The 16,197-nt window shown below is 36.9% G+C and overlaps 1 protein-coding gene across 2 annotated transcripts in view; it reads right to left on the bottom strand.

Moving 5' to 3' along the window:
* tnrc6c2 (trinucleotide repeat containing adaptor 6C2) overlaps positions 1 to 16,197 on the bottom strand; it is an 82,465-nt gene that overhangs the window by 39,317 nt on the left and 26,951 nt on the right. For both annotated transcript variants that reach the window (XM_081380833.1, XM_081380834.1), the window contains exons 3-4: positions 13,356 to 13,377; positions 693 to 1,013 (exon numbers count right to left, since the gene is read on the bottom strand). In XM_081380833.1, coding sequence (XP_081236959.1) covers positions 693 to 1,013; positions 13,356 to 13,377 — 343 coding nt within the window. The remainder of the gene's footprint in view (positions 1 to 692; positions 1,014 to 13,355; positions 13,378 to 16,197) is intronic.

The following is a 16,197-nucleotide window of genomic DNA, read 5'->3' as shown; positions in this document are numbered from 1 at the left end:
TTAAGAGATACAACCGAATATTAAATCTTTTTTTTCCTGTTTAAAAAGACAAATTTCAAACAAATAAACCTTGTTCTCTGCTTAAACTAGATTTTTAATGGCATTAGAATCCCAGAAACACATTTCTAAAATATTTATAAGCAGAAAATCAAATCTATATGAAACAGTGAGGACAATAATGATCCACGAGTTGACAAAGCCATTAGGAGCCATTAAACAGCTGGTGAGCCCATGTTCCCAGGGATGCTGAGTCCCTTCTGCTCAAGCACTGCTCTTCCACCTGCCATTAAACCAGATTGGAGTGAATTGCAAACACTCTCAAGCATCAACCAGAGGGGTATAGAGAAAGGGGGTTAGTAAACAATAATTGGAAAAAAACACTAGAGACAGAGTCCCACAACCTTGCCGCTCCCATGACCTCAGGCTCATAAAGACACTTAAGAGGTCAATGCCAGGCTTTGTTAAGGCATAGAAGGGTGGGAGACACAATCCCCAGCCATTTAAATCATAGTCCCTGTGGACTTCTACGTTCCAGCTGGGCCATGAGGAAGAAGAAATTTCTATCTAGTAAGACAACCAATGACAAAAAAACACCACAATGTATCTCTAACCGTACCTGTTGCTGGTCAAGTTAAAAGCCAGTCAAAATAAATATCTTAGTCTTTCCATCAAAAACAAAACATGATTCTCACCCGTGTGCCGTTTGCTGGTGGGCGTCCCAGGAGGGGAGATGACCCCGGTCTGATTGCAAGCAGAGGTCGGGTTCAGAGCAGCTGTAGGTAAAGGTTGACCCCTCTTCAATAGCTGCCTCTGCTCCTGCTGTCGGAAGCGTGGAGGAACCTCTTTGTGCACATATCGGGGACTGGACTGCTGCAATGGAGGTAACTGCTGTTGTAGGGCATTACTAGGGTTACGCTTGCCATTGCTGGTGGTGGAGGCAGAGGGTACAGGCAGGTTCAGGGTCAGAATGGGACTTGAAGGGATGCTGGGATTGGGTTTAACGGAGTCTGGCACTGCAAGAGATGAGGAAGTATAAAGACGAAGTTTAAATTGAGATAAATGAAGTGATAAAACAAGTGGTAATGTATAAACCTGTTAACTGTCTCCCCCTTTTTGAGCATAGATCAATGGTTGTAATTAAATGGTTGTAATTCATGAACGCTTTGAAATAAAGGCCTGAGGTTGGTCTTTTTTAAAGAAGACACTCAGGAGATTATTGCAGAAAAGGCACTTCAAAAAATGAAAGCGTACAAAAGTTAAAGAAGTTTAAGTTTATTGTAAAGCAAAAAATATATATTTTATAAAAAAAGTTTGACTCTAAAATTGCTATAAAATCAAATACATGTCTTACCAGTTATGTTTTAAATTTTAAGTTTATATCACAAAAAAGGATAAAAAAGGTTTTAAAAAGGTTTTAAAAAGCTTTTACTATTTCCATGGTAATACATTAGGGATGGGACGGTTTGAAAATTTCATATCACGATTATAAAATTATAAAATGACCAAAATTATCGTGATTATCAATATTCTCATGGTTTTGTTAAAACGAGATGAAAGTGTTCAAAAATAACAACAATCAACAAATAAAACAAGCAGCCCTATGCACTTTTTTAAGCAAGATTCTATTCTGTGGCAATTCCTTGCTTATAATGACCGTCGTCTATAGCAATGCATTATAACACAGTGCACATCCATGTATCACAAACATAGACTGTAAAAAAAGGAAAGACATGAGTAATTTTTATTTTACTGCTCCACAGAAGAAAGAAAGTTGTACAGGTTTGTAGTGACATGAAGGAGAGTTAATTTATGGTATGTTTTATTTTAGGATGAGACACTCATCTATATAAATGACTGGGTTTCTCATGACATCAAAAAAAGTGAAGCCATTGCGCTGCTATATTGGTATGCCCTATAATTCCCTTACATTCTATTGAATTAATAGGAGATCATCTGATTTTAATGAGAAAACATTACCTAACAAGTCTCGCTATACATTCTAAAAACACAAACATCCTAAACATTGATTGGTTATTTGTTTAAAAACTGAAAATTCCCCTGCTTATTAAAAGTTACTTTCATCTTCATTACAATTGCAAATATCAGATCAGCTGATGGATGAGACACCTCAGCATTCAATTTAGCAGATTTATGCTTTCTAAGGCATGTGCATAACTTAATACGCCATGTACAGTTATTCACTGGTTATGCAATTATGTAAAGAGTATAATACTGCTTTATTCATACAGTAAGAGTGAATGATTCAACAGTGTTTTCGTCAACAGTGTTTTCGTTAACATCATGTATTTCGAAGCAGTAAAGATAATGACTTAAATGTTGGTTAAATTAATACTTAGTTCAACAATATATACAAATATCACTCGGTTCATGCAGTCTGAAGTAGATGTTGTTCAACAAAAAGACATCAGGAAATGTATGCTTCACAAAATTACATTGACTGAGTATGGATTTAAAGACATGGAGCTTAATTTCCAAGCATTTTGTCGCACTGAGCAAGATGATGAATGGTTAACCTTTTTAATATAGGCTAATATAGTGCAATTTAGTAGTTGGGAATTATTTTTAATGTTATATTTAATGTATATTCAAATCAATTTCTGCTAATAATCCTAGATATGTTCATTCTTAATATTTCCTGCATATTTACGTACAAGAAGAAATCTATTTAAAAAGATTCTATGAAATCTATGAAAAGATCATAAACATTACAGAAAACGTTTTATATATCAATTAATGTACATACATAAAAACTATCCACGTGTGACTTATACGCTGCAAATAGGGTGATTTGAGGTCAATGTTTTGGCTATAAGTCAATGAGCAATCCAGTCATTTATGTAGATCAGTGGGGTGAGACCAAATCCATGAAGATGTTAAATATATGTTTAAGACTAAATAACAAAAATTTTAAATACTGTATGATATAAAAAAACGAACTAAATAAATAACTAAATAAATAAACATCTGCCACTGGATTGCACACATTCAGACAGATGATCTCCTCAATACTGTTTACAATGAATGCTGACGAGGAAGCGAGGAAGTGTAATTCTTGACCTCTGACCACAAATCACTAAAGGCCATTGAACCTTAAAGATATGGCAAAATTATAGACTGTAAAAAAAAAATAATAAAAAAAATGGACAGTGTCCCTGACGTCACTCGTAGGTTTCTGAAGAGCATTTTTGAAGCCCCAAGTGGGCGGAGCCGGCCGTCGCCATCTTGCGTCACTCCCGGATAAACGAAAATGGGCAAAGAGGGGATTAGCTGAGGTGACGGCTAACAGACAGTAGACAAATGGCTAGTGTTGACAGCAGTGGCAATCCACCTGTCACTCAAGTGACCACGTCCTTAACTATGCAGAATTTTAAGGCTTAATATAATTTAAACAGACGAGTTATAAAAAAATTCACTCCCCTCACAGTTGTCATGAAGGGCAAAATTAGCTATAGGCTACAGACCAAAACCACTTTTTGCACCAGATTGTAAACACCTTTTTTTTTGCTGTTAAGTTGGGCATTTTAACATGGGGGGGTATATGGGATCGACTCTCTTTTGCAGCCTGTCTCTAGCGGCCAGTCGATGAATTGCAGTTTAAGTCACTTCCGTGTTGATTTCAAGAGAGAGACAGGAAGGTTGCTGCTTGGGCAAAATGCAAAAAAGGAATGTCTAAAACTGTAAAAGACATCCAGAGTAGCTCTGTGGTGCTGTGCATCAGATTACTGCACAAAAACATTTGCAAAAGCTATATGCTGCAGTGACTAAGACTACCAGCAACATCAAGTCCTTTTTGTCAGCCTCAGCCTCAGAATGATTTCCTGTGTAAACTCTTCACAGGAGAGCCATCTGGGGCAGGCTCTTTGAGAAGTTTACACACAATGCTCAGGAGAAAAGAACAGGATTAACATCAGGCTCACACACTGAGCAGCTCTAGGCAGAGTTACTGTAACTCACCCAAGGATTTGGGTTAAAGATAGACAGTTAGAAGAAAAGCTTCATGCTGAGATGAGCCATTTATAACAGCCTGAACGGCAGATTTGCCTTAAGAAATTATGGACTGGAATTTCACACAATGGCAAAAATGAAACCCGATCAAATTGCCTCGTGCAGATCTCTGCACATTTATAAAACAAAATCCACAAGCATAATTCGCAGTTATCGTGTGGGATCAGATGCACACTAATTGAGCAAAGAACTCTTAATGTTTTCCAGTTGTAAATTGAATACAGAGATCCCCTGGAGTCATTTGAAAACAGAGCTGCTGGCTGCTACCTGAAGCTGGTGAAGCACATCTATGATTACATACTGGTCAGCGTGCCTATCCATCGACCACGCTTCCAGCCAATCAGGAGGCAGTCTCTGCCTGCCTCTTTCTCTCCTGTGCCCTTCTCCTTCGCACATTTCCCCTCCTCCTCTACCCTTTCCCTCTTTCCATTCTCTCCTCCATCCCCCACAGCCCGTTCGGCTCGTTTATTGTCCCTATTGTTCGAAGTGCTTGTGAATTCATTACAGGAAGCAGATGGACACTGGGACCACAAGCTTTTCATACTGGCAATCTCAGACAGGCAATTTGCTATGGGGCCTCTTTCATTCCATCTCTTCCTGCCTGTGTCAATCTTCGGTTCTTCATGATTCTATATCTACTTGTACAACACCATCTCTCACTTAAAAAAGTACACATGTACTACGGTTCTTAATCCCAGAACAAATCTGGCACCACTTCTTTTTAAAATGCAGCTGGTGAAAAAACTGAACCCTCAATAAATCTGAAAAAATACTTTAATTACTGTATATGGTAGGGGTGGAAATCATCAGGGACAATATAATATTGCATATAGCAATCTTGCATTAACTTGATCTGCTTGCATCTGTATTTGATTGGATTTTTGCGTAATAACATTCTTAGAATAGCTTAACTTAAAAGAGGACAATTAAATTAAAAACACTGATTCTTGGCATTCAGTAAGAATTAGGGCTGAACGATATTCTGTTTTAACATCGATATCGCGATGTGCGAATGAGCGATAGTCACATCGCCGGAACATGCGATGTGAAGGGTAGTAGCACCCACAGTGTATTAAGAGAACGGTAGCACACAGTAAACACGAGTCAAAATCAGTCAAAATCAACTATTTGGGACTATTTAGTCTACAAAAAGGAGGATGTTGACCAAAAAGAGGTACTTTTCTGGAGTGTTATAAAGTTGTGGATGGTTGTCTTTTTTAAAGTGCGTTTTATTTTTCGTGTTCGCATTTATGAGGAAATAAATGCGACCGTTATGAAAGCGGCACAGACTGCTTTAAAACTTTCACAGAGACCTCAAACAGAAAGCACAAAGCCTTTCGTTAAAGCGAATTTCGTTTTGTATTAGTTGTATCTTAATTTTAATCAGTGTTTCATTATCCAATTTCCTGGAACTACAATATTGCAGGAGCAGCACGCGCTATAGTGCTTTCACATATAGCCTACTGCGTTTGCAGTTTGTAGGTTAACTGATCCGCGGCTGTACTAGAAACACACATACTCACTATTTTTTTTTATTTCAAATCCAGAAGTTATCAGCAATTTTTATTTAACTCTACATGAACGCGTCACTGCATCAGCACCGAAAACATAGAGAGAGAGAGAGAGAGAGAGAGAGAGAGAGAGAGAGAGAGATTTTGGTGGCCTAAGTGGCCTTTTTGTCACTTGTAATGAAGCTTGCTTATTAGTGAAATTATTAATATCATGGAATGGTAATTATTGACTTTAAAGGCACAATATGTAACTTTTTTGCTTTAAAATTAGCAAAAATCACTATATCTATGCTAAATATTTTTTTTAGTTGTGTACTTACATTATCCTGACTGTTTCCAACAACTTTCAAACCAGGAGAAATTTTAATTTAATTTTTAGACACGGCACGTTTCTTTATTTCCGGTTTGTCGCAGTCAATGGCGTCATATCTGCGTTGTCCCTGGTTTCCGCCTATGATTTCCGCTCGTACTGCCATGGTAACTAGAGCTATGAGCAGAGCCCTCTGATTAACCAAAGCGACAGACGCAGACAACTGTGGAGTTCGCAATGTCTATTTGCACGCTGTTGTTGTTTCATTCAAACATTACGGACCATGGCAAGCAGACTTTGGATAAAAAAGGAGAACTAAAACGAGAATCAATATCAGTACAGTGTTTTCGAGATGCCGAGAGCTCCCATAGACAGTATATAAACAAGAGCTCCACGTCCGAGACTTCGACCGCTCCTACATGTACTTTATTAAACTGGTGAGCACATTTACATAAAACTAATCAATGTTTTATAGTTCAACAATGATAAAATGTTAGAATATGATCTGTATGTTATTCTAATGTTGATCTAGTTTACTGCTAGTCTCCAACAGAAAAACTAACACATACATTTCAACACATTCAAATGCAGTTTAGTGTGATAGTGTAATGTTAGACCAATAAAACAGCGCTTCGTTACCTCACAAGTTTAATTTGTCTAATAAACTGACCTGTGAGTTGTAATTCTGCTCTTGCGTGTAGTTTGGTAGAATGAAATGTCCATTCCTTTTATATCCGCGGGAGCTCGCGTCGCGTTTGGAGCTGATAGCTGTCTCTTAGCAATCCCGAACTGCTTCATATCACAGTCATGATAAAAGCATCGATGTATTCAGTCATCCATAAACATTATTAGATCGGTCGGCTTGACGTTGACGACAACATCCATTATTCTTAGCATGTGTTGCGTCATCAAACTACGCCTTTGTTATTGTAAAGAGGTTAGCGACCCCTAGTGGAGAAAAATTCCATACTGTGGCTTTAACCTGGATTGATGGCTCGCAATATATATCGTTGGGAAAAAAATATCGCAATGTAATTTGTTTTCCAATATCGTGCAGCCCTAGTAAGAATATAGATAGTATTGTGAACTAAAATATGACAATATTTTGAAATATATATATATTTTATTGCATGCATCTCTGCATGTTTATTTTATTGACAAAACAGTAATGAACCAATTCCGCTTCCCCTGAGATCTGTCATTTTAACAAATATGAAAAGATCCTAAACCCATGTTAATGAAAAATACACTTTGGACAACATTTGAGTTGTTCTGATACAACAAACACTAATACAGCTTTTCCATCGAAATTGTGCTGTATGCAATATTGGACGTTCCCAGTGCAGAAAGATTTTTTGATAACAATTAAAGCTACCTTTCTTTTTTTTTAATCAGTCTAGACCAGTGGTTCCCAAACCTGTCCTGCCGGCACCCCAACACTGCACATTTTCTTTGTCTCCCTAATCAAACACACCTGATTCAACTCATCAGCTCATTATCACATGGGTTAATGAGCTGATGAGTTGAATCAGGTGTGTTTGATTAGGGAGACAAAGAAAATGTGCAGTGTTGGGGTGCCGGCAGGACAGGTTTGGGAACCACTGGTCTAGACTATCTAGTCGGTTCTAGTTCTGGGCTAAATCATCTTGTATAAACTAAGATAAGATCGGATGAAGAACAGAACCAAACTCAGGACTTAAAGTCTGTGTAATATTAAATGTGTGTTCTGAGTTTGTCACACCACAGAAAAATGTGTTATTAACCACCCAGAAAAATTTGAATGACAAAAAAAAAAAAAAGGCACGTAAATAAAATAAGTTATCAAAATCTTTGAAACAGTATTCTGCTCCCAAACGCTGGGGGCGTGTCCGTTGTCGGCGATGAAACCAAGCCTACTTGCAATCAGGTAATATGCACTTATGTGATGAAGGCATAGCTAGCTAACAAATTGTAGGCTGCAGTAACTAATGGAGCAGACAAACCACTGATGCTAATGCACTGTAGTTATTATAGTGTTAGGGGAGGGGCCATGCTCAGTAGCTCCAGTGCATCATCGAGCCATGATTTTAGGCCCGCCCAAAACATGAACGCAAAAATGGTTAAAAAAAAAAAAAACTCATGGTAAATGGAGTCTTTGTAACATGTTTTCAGCAATACATTTCTAATATTTATAATGTGTTTAGAAACAAATCTCTGCATTGCCTTTACGCACACTTTAAATACACTGGGGAAGTTAATCAACAGAGACTGAAACAGCTTCATTACATGATCAGTAATAAAGGAAACTAACTAGTGAATACAGACAGACAGGGCAAACCAAACATAAACCTGAAAGCTTGAGACTAGTGGTCGACCGATATGGGATTTTTAATGGCCAATGCCGATGCCGATATTGAAAAAGCAATCTGGCCGATTGGCCGATATGAGGCCGATACAATACATGTGAATACAGTAAATGAGAGACATAAAGAATATTGGTGAAACTAAATGAACATTTATTGTACATACTATTTATGCAAAATTCTTTTTGCAAAAAGGTAAGGTAACACTTCAATAAATAAAGTTTTAGTGCAGCTTCTTGTCTGCTTTAATATTTACAGTAATTTTTTCAGTCACATAAATAATTACTGCTGCTCACTGCAGGTTACAAATAACATTTATCATTAATAAACCAATCTAAACAATATTCATAAATTAATGACAAAATAGTATGTGCAATTACAGTATACATTTTATGTACAATAGGCTACATAGTTAAATATAAATCTCACAGTTTATTTACACTATTTACTTTAAACAGGTTGTTTTACTTCACGTATATTTAAAAATTAAAGATGTATGTATTTAGTTTTGCTTGTTTGTTTCTTTAAAACGTTGCAAGCCATCACATGTATTTGCATGACATACATGAACATATGAAAATGTATACTACAAATGATATTACGCCAATCATGGATAAATAAATACAGTAGATAGTGAATAACATTTTCAAGGATTTATTTTCAAACGTAATATTATTACATAGTGTTCTCCTCTCATCCACCTCACGCGGCCAACTGATCTGTAATGCTCGCGACCCAGCTTTTCCGTGCACGCGAGTCCGTTGGAAAACAGCGTCTAGTTTAAATGTAACCCGAGAACAACGCGCGTATCTGAGGAACAGCCAGTCACAGGATTTTTCACTGTTTGTGAGGTAAAATGTTTTCAGTTTTGTTTGAATTCGTTTAAATCACATCTGTGACCCCCACTGGAGCTACCGCTGCTACTGTTTGAATAGACTCTGCTGCACGCCGGAGTGTTTTTGTGTGTAACACAATATAGCGTCAGGTTAGAAAGCGAATGCGAATGGTCATTTACTGAGTCTGTCAGATGTCTGCTTCACTTCTGAGTGGCTTGTCTTACGGTGCTGGGCGGAGCGAGTGTATTCAGTTCATTCACGCTCGCTCTGTTCGCGTCAGTGGAAAAAAGTGCCAATGCACAGTCACAAACTGTTTTGAAATATATCGGCCAAACGGAAAGATTTATCGGCCGATGCCGATATCTAAAAAATTCCAAATATCGGCCGATATATCGGCCTCGGCGATATATCGGTCGACTACTACTTGAGACTAGTGATGCATCGAAAATATTTTTTACAGAAACAATTAAATCAAAAGTTGAACATGGAATGCTGGTGATAAATTAAACCAGTCGTAGTTAAGTTCTTCAGTACGAAGCTACCTCTTGACATTTCAGCCGAATATATTTTACATATTGCTACTTTAGCGTTCTCTTTGGTTGCGGTGAGCTGCATCCATACTGCTTATCCACGATGTGTACACAAAACAGACAATCTAAATTAGCGTTAATTTAACATTACTGTTTCTGTAAAGGGTTTCGGCTCTTCAAATAATTTCATCCGAAATGAAAAATCTTTTCTTTCTGTTTCTTCCAATTATTTTTGGTTGAAATTTTAGTGCGTCACTACTTGAGACCACTGACAAGATCTACCGTATCACATCTTAAATATCATAAAAGCTTTAATTTCACTCATTCAGGGCAAGATAACTACTATTTATATTCTTTGAACCATGATCACAATTTCTATGGTCTATTCCACTTGCAAAGGCTTCAACATTAAGACACACAATGGAGGAAGTTCCTTTCTTTTACTCTTTACTGAAAGTAGGGATGCACCAAAATGAAAATTCTGGTGCGAATTTCTGGATGCATTTGGCAGCAAAACGAAACTGAAAATGACTTTAAATATATATATTTTTTTTGTATTATTATTAAACTTTTAATTAAATTCAATAATAGAATGAATCTGAATAAACAAAAAATCAAGCCAATAAAATAAAATAACCACACTTTTCTTTAAAGTAACACAAAAATTGGACAGAAAATAGCCTTATTTTAAAATAATATTAAATATCAATATATTATTCTTCATTCAGTTCTATGCAACATAATCAGATTTAACTGATTTATTTGTTGACCTATTATCAAAAGTAGAAAATAGTACTTTAGAAAGTAAAATTTTTTAGTATATAGTACTTCCAAAACCCTTTCACCACAGTGAAACCTAACACCTCAGAGCATTAAAAGATATGAAGGCGGGTAATATGAAGAAGCTTCATTCTCCTCTAGAGATATTTCCCTATTTTACTGGGGCAGAAAAAGACGTTGAGTGGTGGTTTTGTGGGACTGCCACTAGCCCACCTGTAAAAGGGTATGTGGGGGGTTGGGCAGGCCCTGTTCTACCAGGGTGCTAGAGGGTGCTAAGCACCCTCAAACACGAGCAAGAGAACTCTCCGTTTATACTGTAATAATATATTGGCGAAACAGATTTGGCAAATGCTCTAGTGCATATTTGTGATTGCACTCTGGAGAATGTCAAATATATCTATTTACAACGTGTTTTTATATAAGCCACGAGACAGGATTTTACCTCTTAAAAGTATTGACCATTTTTATATTTTGCACAAAGTAATAAACTAAAAAAAAAAAAAAAAAAATACATAATCTAATAATCAAAACTGTCATCATGAGCACAAAACAAAGTTAACTAGTAATTTCAAAGTTTTTTGTCTTCACTTGACATCTCAAAATAATTTTCCAAATGATCATTTAATAACATTGTTTATAATGAAATGCTCTTAATATGCAGAATAATAATGCTAAATGTATGGGAAAAAACAAAACATCTAAAGGCGCTATGCGTTAACTTGTCACAAACCTGGTTTAGATAAACGGATAGATCGGAGTCATCTGTATGACAGATAAGAATCATTTAAGGCCTATTTGCTGCACTCTCATTTTCTGCAGTGTTTAGCAAAAGTATATATTTTTCTGCTTACCGTGTTCCTGCTACCGTTATTAAAATAACTGCATCATCTGCAGCTCTTAATGTGGTGCTTTACGTCTTTAGCAGGAGAAAGAAGCATTGTGCATGGAGCCAAAAGGGCTTGAATGAAGCACGTTTGGCTCTAGATATTAAAAATTTTAGAGAATGTAGCATGAAATATCATTACCGTGATGGCCCTGAGCACCTTTGGTGTGAACCGCTCCATTGTTTTGACTTGCTGCTCACTTTAAACTGTAGAAACGGTAAAATGGTGCAATTATGTCCCGCGGTCCGGATGGAACCAAACCGTGGTCCACCATTTAAATGCCACTGCTCTAAAACTTAAAGAGCATTTCTGACACTTTCCTTTTAATGTACATTTTTCACATATTTATAATACATATCTATTATATATTACTATATATTTTAATCTTTTAAATATATAATAATTAAGCTGACATGGACTCTTGAGGGTGATGCAAATGAGCATGGCTTTTGTTAATTTGCATAATCATATAGTCATTTCTGGATCAGGAGTTTGAATTCATTCATTACCAGTTGCAATGTTGATATGCACGACAGTACAATTAAATATGATAAATAAAGTCCTCTAAACGGATTAATGCGCTGCAGAATAAATCAACATTATAGTCTAAACTTTCATGATTAATGAGTATTTATGAATGTCACATTTGAAGATCGTCCTTCCTTTCTGCTTAGGCAAATTAGTCGCTAATTACTGTAGATCGCAATTCATAAAAATCAGCCTTATGGGTGAGTGTTGATGCAATTAATTGAATGTGAAATTGTAAATTAATTCCATCAAGAATTACAGTTTATCAGGCAGAGAATTGATGCTGCTATCATTTGTGACACTGTAATATTCACTGTTTTGCTACTAAGAGAAATCACTATGAACTTCAGGGGGGAGGGGGGTGAATTTTGCCATTACCCATTAAAAAGTCAACTGGCTGCAGGAAATTTCCACCCCAGCTGGGCATAATTGGGGCAGAAAATGCCTCAGTCTGAACTCCTTAATATTTTGGCCTTGCTGTGCTGCACTAAGAAATTGGTGACCTTTGCAAAAAGCCACTTTTAATTACACAGTAAATTAATTTCCATGTTATGAGGAGATGCACCTTTTTAAATCGGTCTGAATGTTTAAAAGCACAGGCATAGCTCAACATGCCAACTGGTGCCAACAGATGTCATTGAGGAGAGTTAAAGGTGGCTTCTGTTTCTCATCTCAATATCCTGATCTCAGGCGAATCTTCCTTCACCTCCTCAACATGTAAAACAATAGCAACCATTAAATTGATAACAATTTATATTTATTTTTAGTCTGTTCATCCATCTCTAAAAGAGTTAATTAAGCATCTTCAACATTCATGTAAATATGCATGAAGCAAACAGATCAATGTTTCAGGAGAGAGGAGAACAAATGCAGACAAGGCTCAATTTTCATACCAGCACTGTGAAAGGCACACCAAATACCCCAAATCTGTAAATGGGAACACACAAAACATTCAAACACCACAAAGGGATGATGTTTATCCATCCATAGACACAATTGAGTAACACTTCATGAATGTCCATCATCGGTTACATCTGGAGTGCACCTATATTTACAACAGCAATAGTCACAAAACAGTTTTATGTGGTTAATATACTTCTAATGTTGTCAAGACAGCATTACCATCCAATGCCATAGATTGCCATCCAATACCACCAAAGAACTTTGGGACTATCAAAGTAAAGATGCAGTAAAGTGAAGACAATGGACCATTTTGCCTGCAAAAATATTACTAATGCAACCACACCTGAAGTTGGCACTAAGCAAGAAACAATTAAAAAACAAGAAAGACTGCACCAGTCCATAAATTAAATTCTGCAAGCCGTTGATGCTGAGGAATATCTCCCATCCCGGTATTACCCGTCTGGTTTTCCTCACACCCCAGTGAACATATGCTAATGAAATAATGCATGTGTCACCAAGCATTAGCCAGCACAGGCATGAAATCAGAGCGACAAAAGCTATCTTCAGACTAATGAGGAAGATCTCCATATTTGCTGACCTTCCTACACACGAGTCACATTAAATATTAGCTGAATTACATTACTATTCTGTTGAATTATTAAATTTTATTTTCAAAGACTAAAATTACTTAAAATATGTTCTTACCTTTGGTTTTCTGTTCAATAACCTGTAAATGAAAGAAAGAGAAGCATTTTCAGCAAAAGCCATGATATATTTCTCTGTACTTGTTCAGTGTAGTAGTTGCATAGTATAATGAATATTCATACCATAATTTTGTAGCAGGCTGACCTGACATTTACAGTAGTAATAAATTATATTTAGGTCTTGTACATATTTTCTTTGCCGTCAAAAAATGTGTTTATGCATGAAAGGATACATAAATATCAGAAAAGTATCACTACAGTTATAAAATATAGCTGCAAGCAGCAATTACCGGGGCCAAGCAGAATAAGACGACAAGACATGCCAACATTGATGAAAGTGTCAGACCAACTGCAACAATGAGCAATTAAAGACATTTAAAGAGGATTATAGGCGAAATGGCTGAAAAATCATAGAAACAGTAATTAAGAATATGATTTAATGGATTATCACTTTTGACCAATAGGTGGCGCAGTCACAAAACTGATGTGATGTGGTCAGAGTGAAGTGACAATGAGACAAACAAAGTTTGGTGTCAATATGTCAAGGCATTGCAGAGATAAAGCCTGAATAGTCCTTTTGTTATCATGCCTCAAATTTGCTGCTGCGGTATACGAAAACGGTTTCGTCAATCGACACGAAATCCATAACTTTTAATCGGCGCGGTCTGGAGATGATACGATTCGATTTTTGTGAAAATCGGACAAACGGTCTAGGAGGAGTTCGAAAAAGTAGGTTTTAAATGAAAATCAAGATGGCAGACAGGAAGTTTGGCCAAATAAGGAAAACTTGGTATCTATGTTCTCAGCTTAACCCAAGGAATCTATTAAGACCAGTTGCATTACAATAGGCCAATTTATTCAAAAGTTATTAGCAGTTTTGGAAATTTTGTTATAACTTTTGACCACTAGGAGGCGATGTCTCAAAATATTATGAGTACCTTCAGGGGATGGTGCAGATGGCACATTCTGAGTTTCGTAATATTACCCCAATTTATTTGTTTAGTATAGCATTTTATTTCACAAAACTGTATTGAAGTCAATGGGAATTCCATGTTTTGTTCTATTATAGCGCCACCAAGAGACTCAGTCCCACCATTTTTTTTATGTGTCCTCAGAGTGAGCCCATACATATGTGTGTCGATTTTGGTGAAAATATCTTAATTCGCTCCGGAGTTATAGACATTTATATGAAAAAAACACGTAAAAAATGACTGACACATGACTTTGATTGGAATTTACTACCCCTAAACATCAATATTTTCGCATTTGGACATTGATGTCTAGCTATCGACCTATGTTTCCAAACTTCTGACGGTGGTTTCGTCTCGATCGCACAAACGGTTTCGAAGATATAGCCAAATGTTTTTTAAGCGCTAAATCACAACGCTACAGAAACCGTAAGGCGAAACCTAGCATGTTTGGTATCGTGGGACTCGGCAACGATTCAGGAGTCTAATGAGATGAGTCTCGTGAAAATAAGTCGACCACACCCAAAGTTAAAAGCATTTGAAAAAAAAAAAATCACCACTAGGTGGCGCTGTTTCGAAAATTCTTAGGTTCTTTCAGGACATCGTGATGATGACCAATACCAAATTTCGTAACAATCGTTCATGCGTTCTTAAAATACAGCATTTTAGCACAAAATTCAAAATGGCCGACAGTCAAAATGGCCGATATGGTCAAATTGGATATCAGTCTACTCGGCATGTTGCCCTGAATCTAACGAGGCCAATTTATGATTTTTGGACAAACTGTTCAGAAGTTATAAGCAAAAATAGCCATTTTTCATATCTCCGGACCAGTAGGTGGCGCTGCGCCGAAACGCGGCATGTTGCCTCAGGTCATGATTGTGAGTACATGTACCAAGTTTGGTCTGAATACGATAAACCGTTGCGGAGATACAGCCTTACGACTGTTTTTGCTAGCACTACGTAAAATGTATTCGTGCGTTTATTGAAAACGGTTTGACGAATCAATTTGAATTCCATAACTTTTTGTCAGCACTACCTGAAGATGATCTGGTTCAATTTTCGTGCAAATCGGACAAACCGTCTCGGACGAGTTCGAAAAAGTAGCTTTTTTTTAAAAATCAAGATGGCGGGCATATTTTTATGACAGAAAATGACGTCATAGGGTGCAACCGAACCGTCATGAGCTCAGGAATCAGATGAAAAAAGAATTGTGTTGATTGGCCTTACAGTTCAAAAGTTATTAGCAAAATGTGAGTGAAACTTTGGACAGGTGGTGGCGCTAGAGGGAATGACTTAGAAACACCAAAATTGGTGTATTTAATGTTGGGACTGTCCTCTATCAGAATGTCAAACCAAAACAACTTTCCCGCAATCGGTTCTATGGGCTGCCATAGACGCCCAGTCGGAAGAAGAAGAATAATAAGAACCGGAACAAACACAATAGGTGCCGCCGCACCTTCGGTGCTTGGCCCCTAATGATTAAAAGGATGGACTAAAAAGGATGCATTATTTAAAGCAACTCATTATTGTCAAGCTCAAAAATATGGACATGATCAAATATGCAAATTTTCCTGTTTTGTTGTTTGAGTGTTTGTTATTACAATACTACAAACATCCTTTATTTAACATGATTAGTACTACAAAGTTTGTATGGGACATCAAATGTACTCGTGCTTTGGCAAAAAAACTGACACTAAATTAAAACAAAATTAGCACTACCAGACATTCTGGCGTATCCGTAGTATGAATCCAGACTCGATTTGCTATCTAAGTGCTGTCTGACTGACAGGTCGTGTTAAAAATTGGAATCAGTTCTGAATAAGAACTGGCTTTCGATTCCAAACTCTAGTAAAAAATAAAAAATAACAGAAA

The sequence above is a fragment of the Scardinius erythrophthalmus genome (genome assembly GCF_964197995.2).
Source record: "Scardinius erythrophthalmus genome assembly, chromosome: 12".
NCBI lineage: Eukaryota > Metazoa > Chordata > Actinopteri > Cypriniformes > Leuciscidae > Scardinius > Scardinius erythrophthalmus.
The sequence above is the reverse complement of the archived record's forward strand: the minus strand, read 5'-3'. Positions and strand labels throughout refer to the sequence as shown.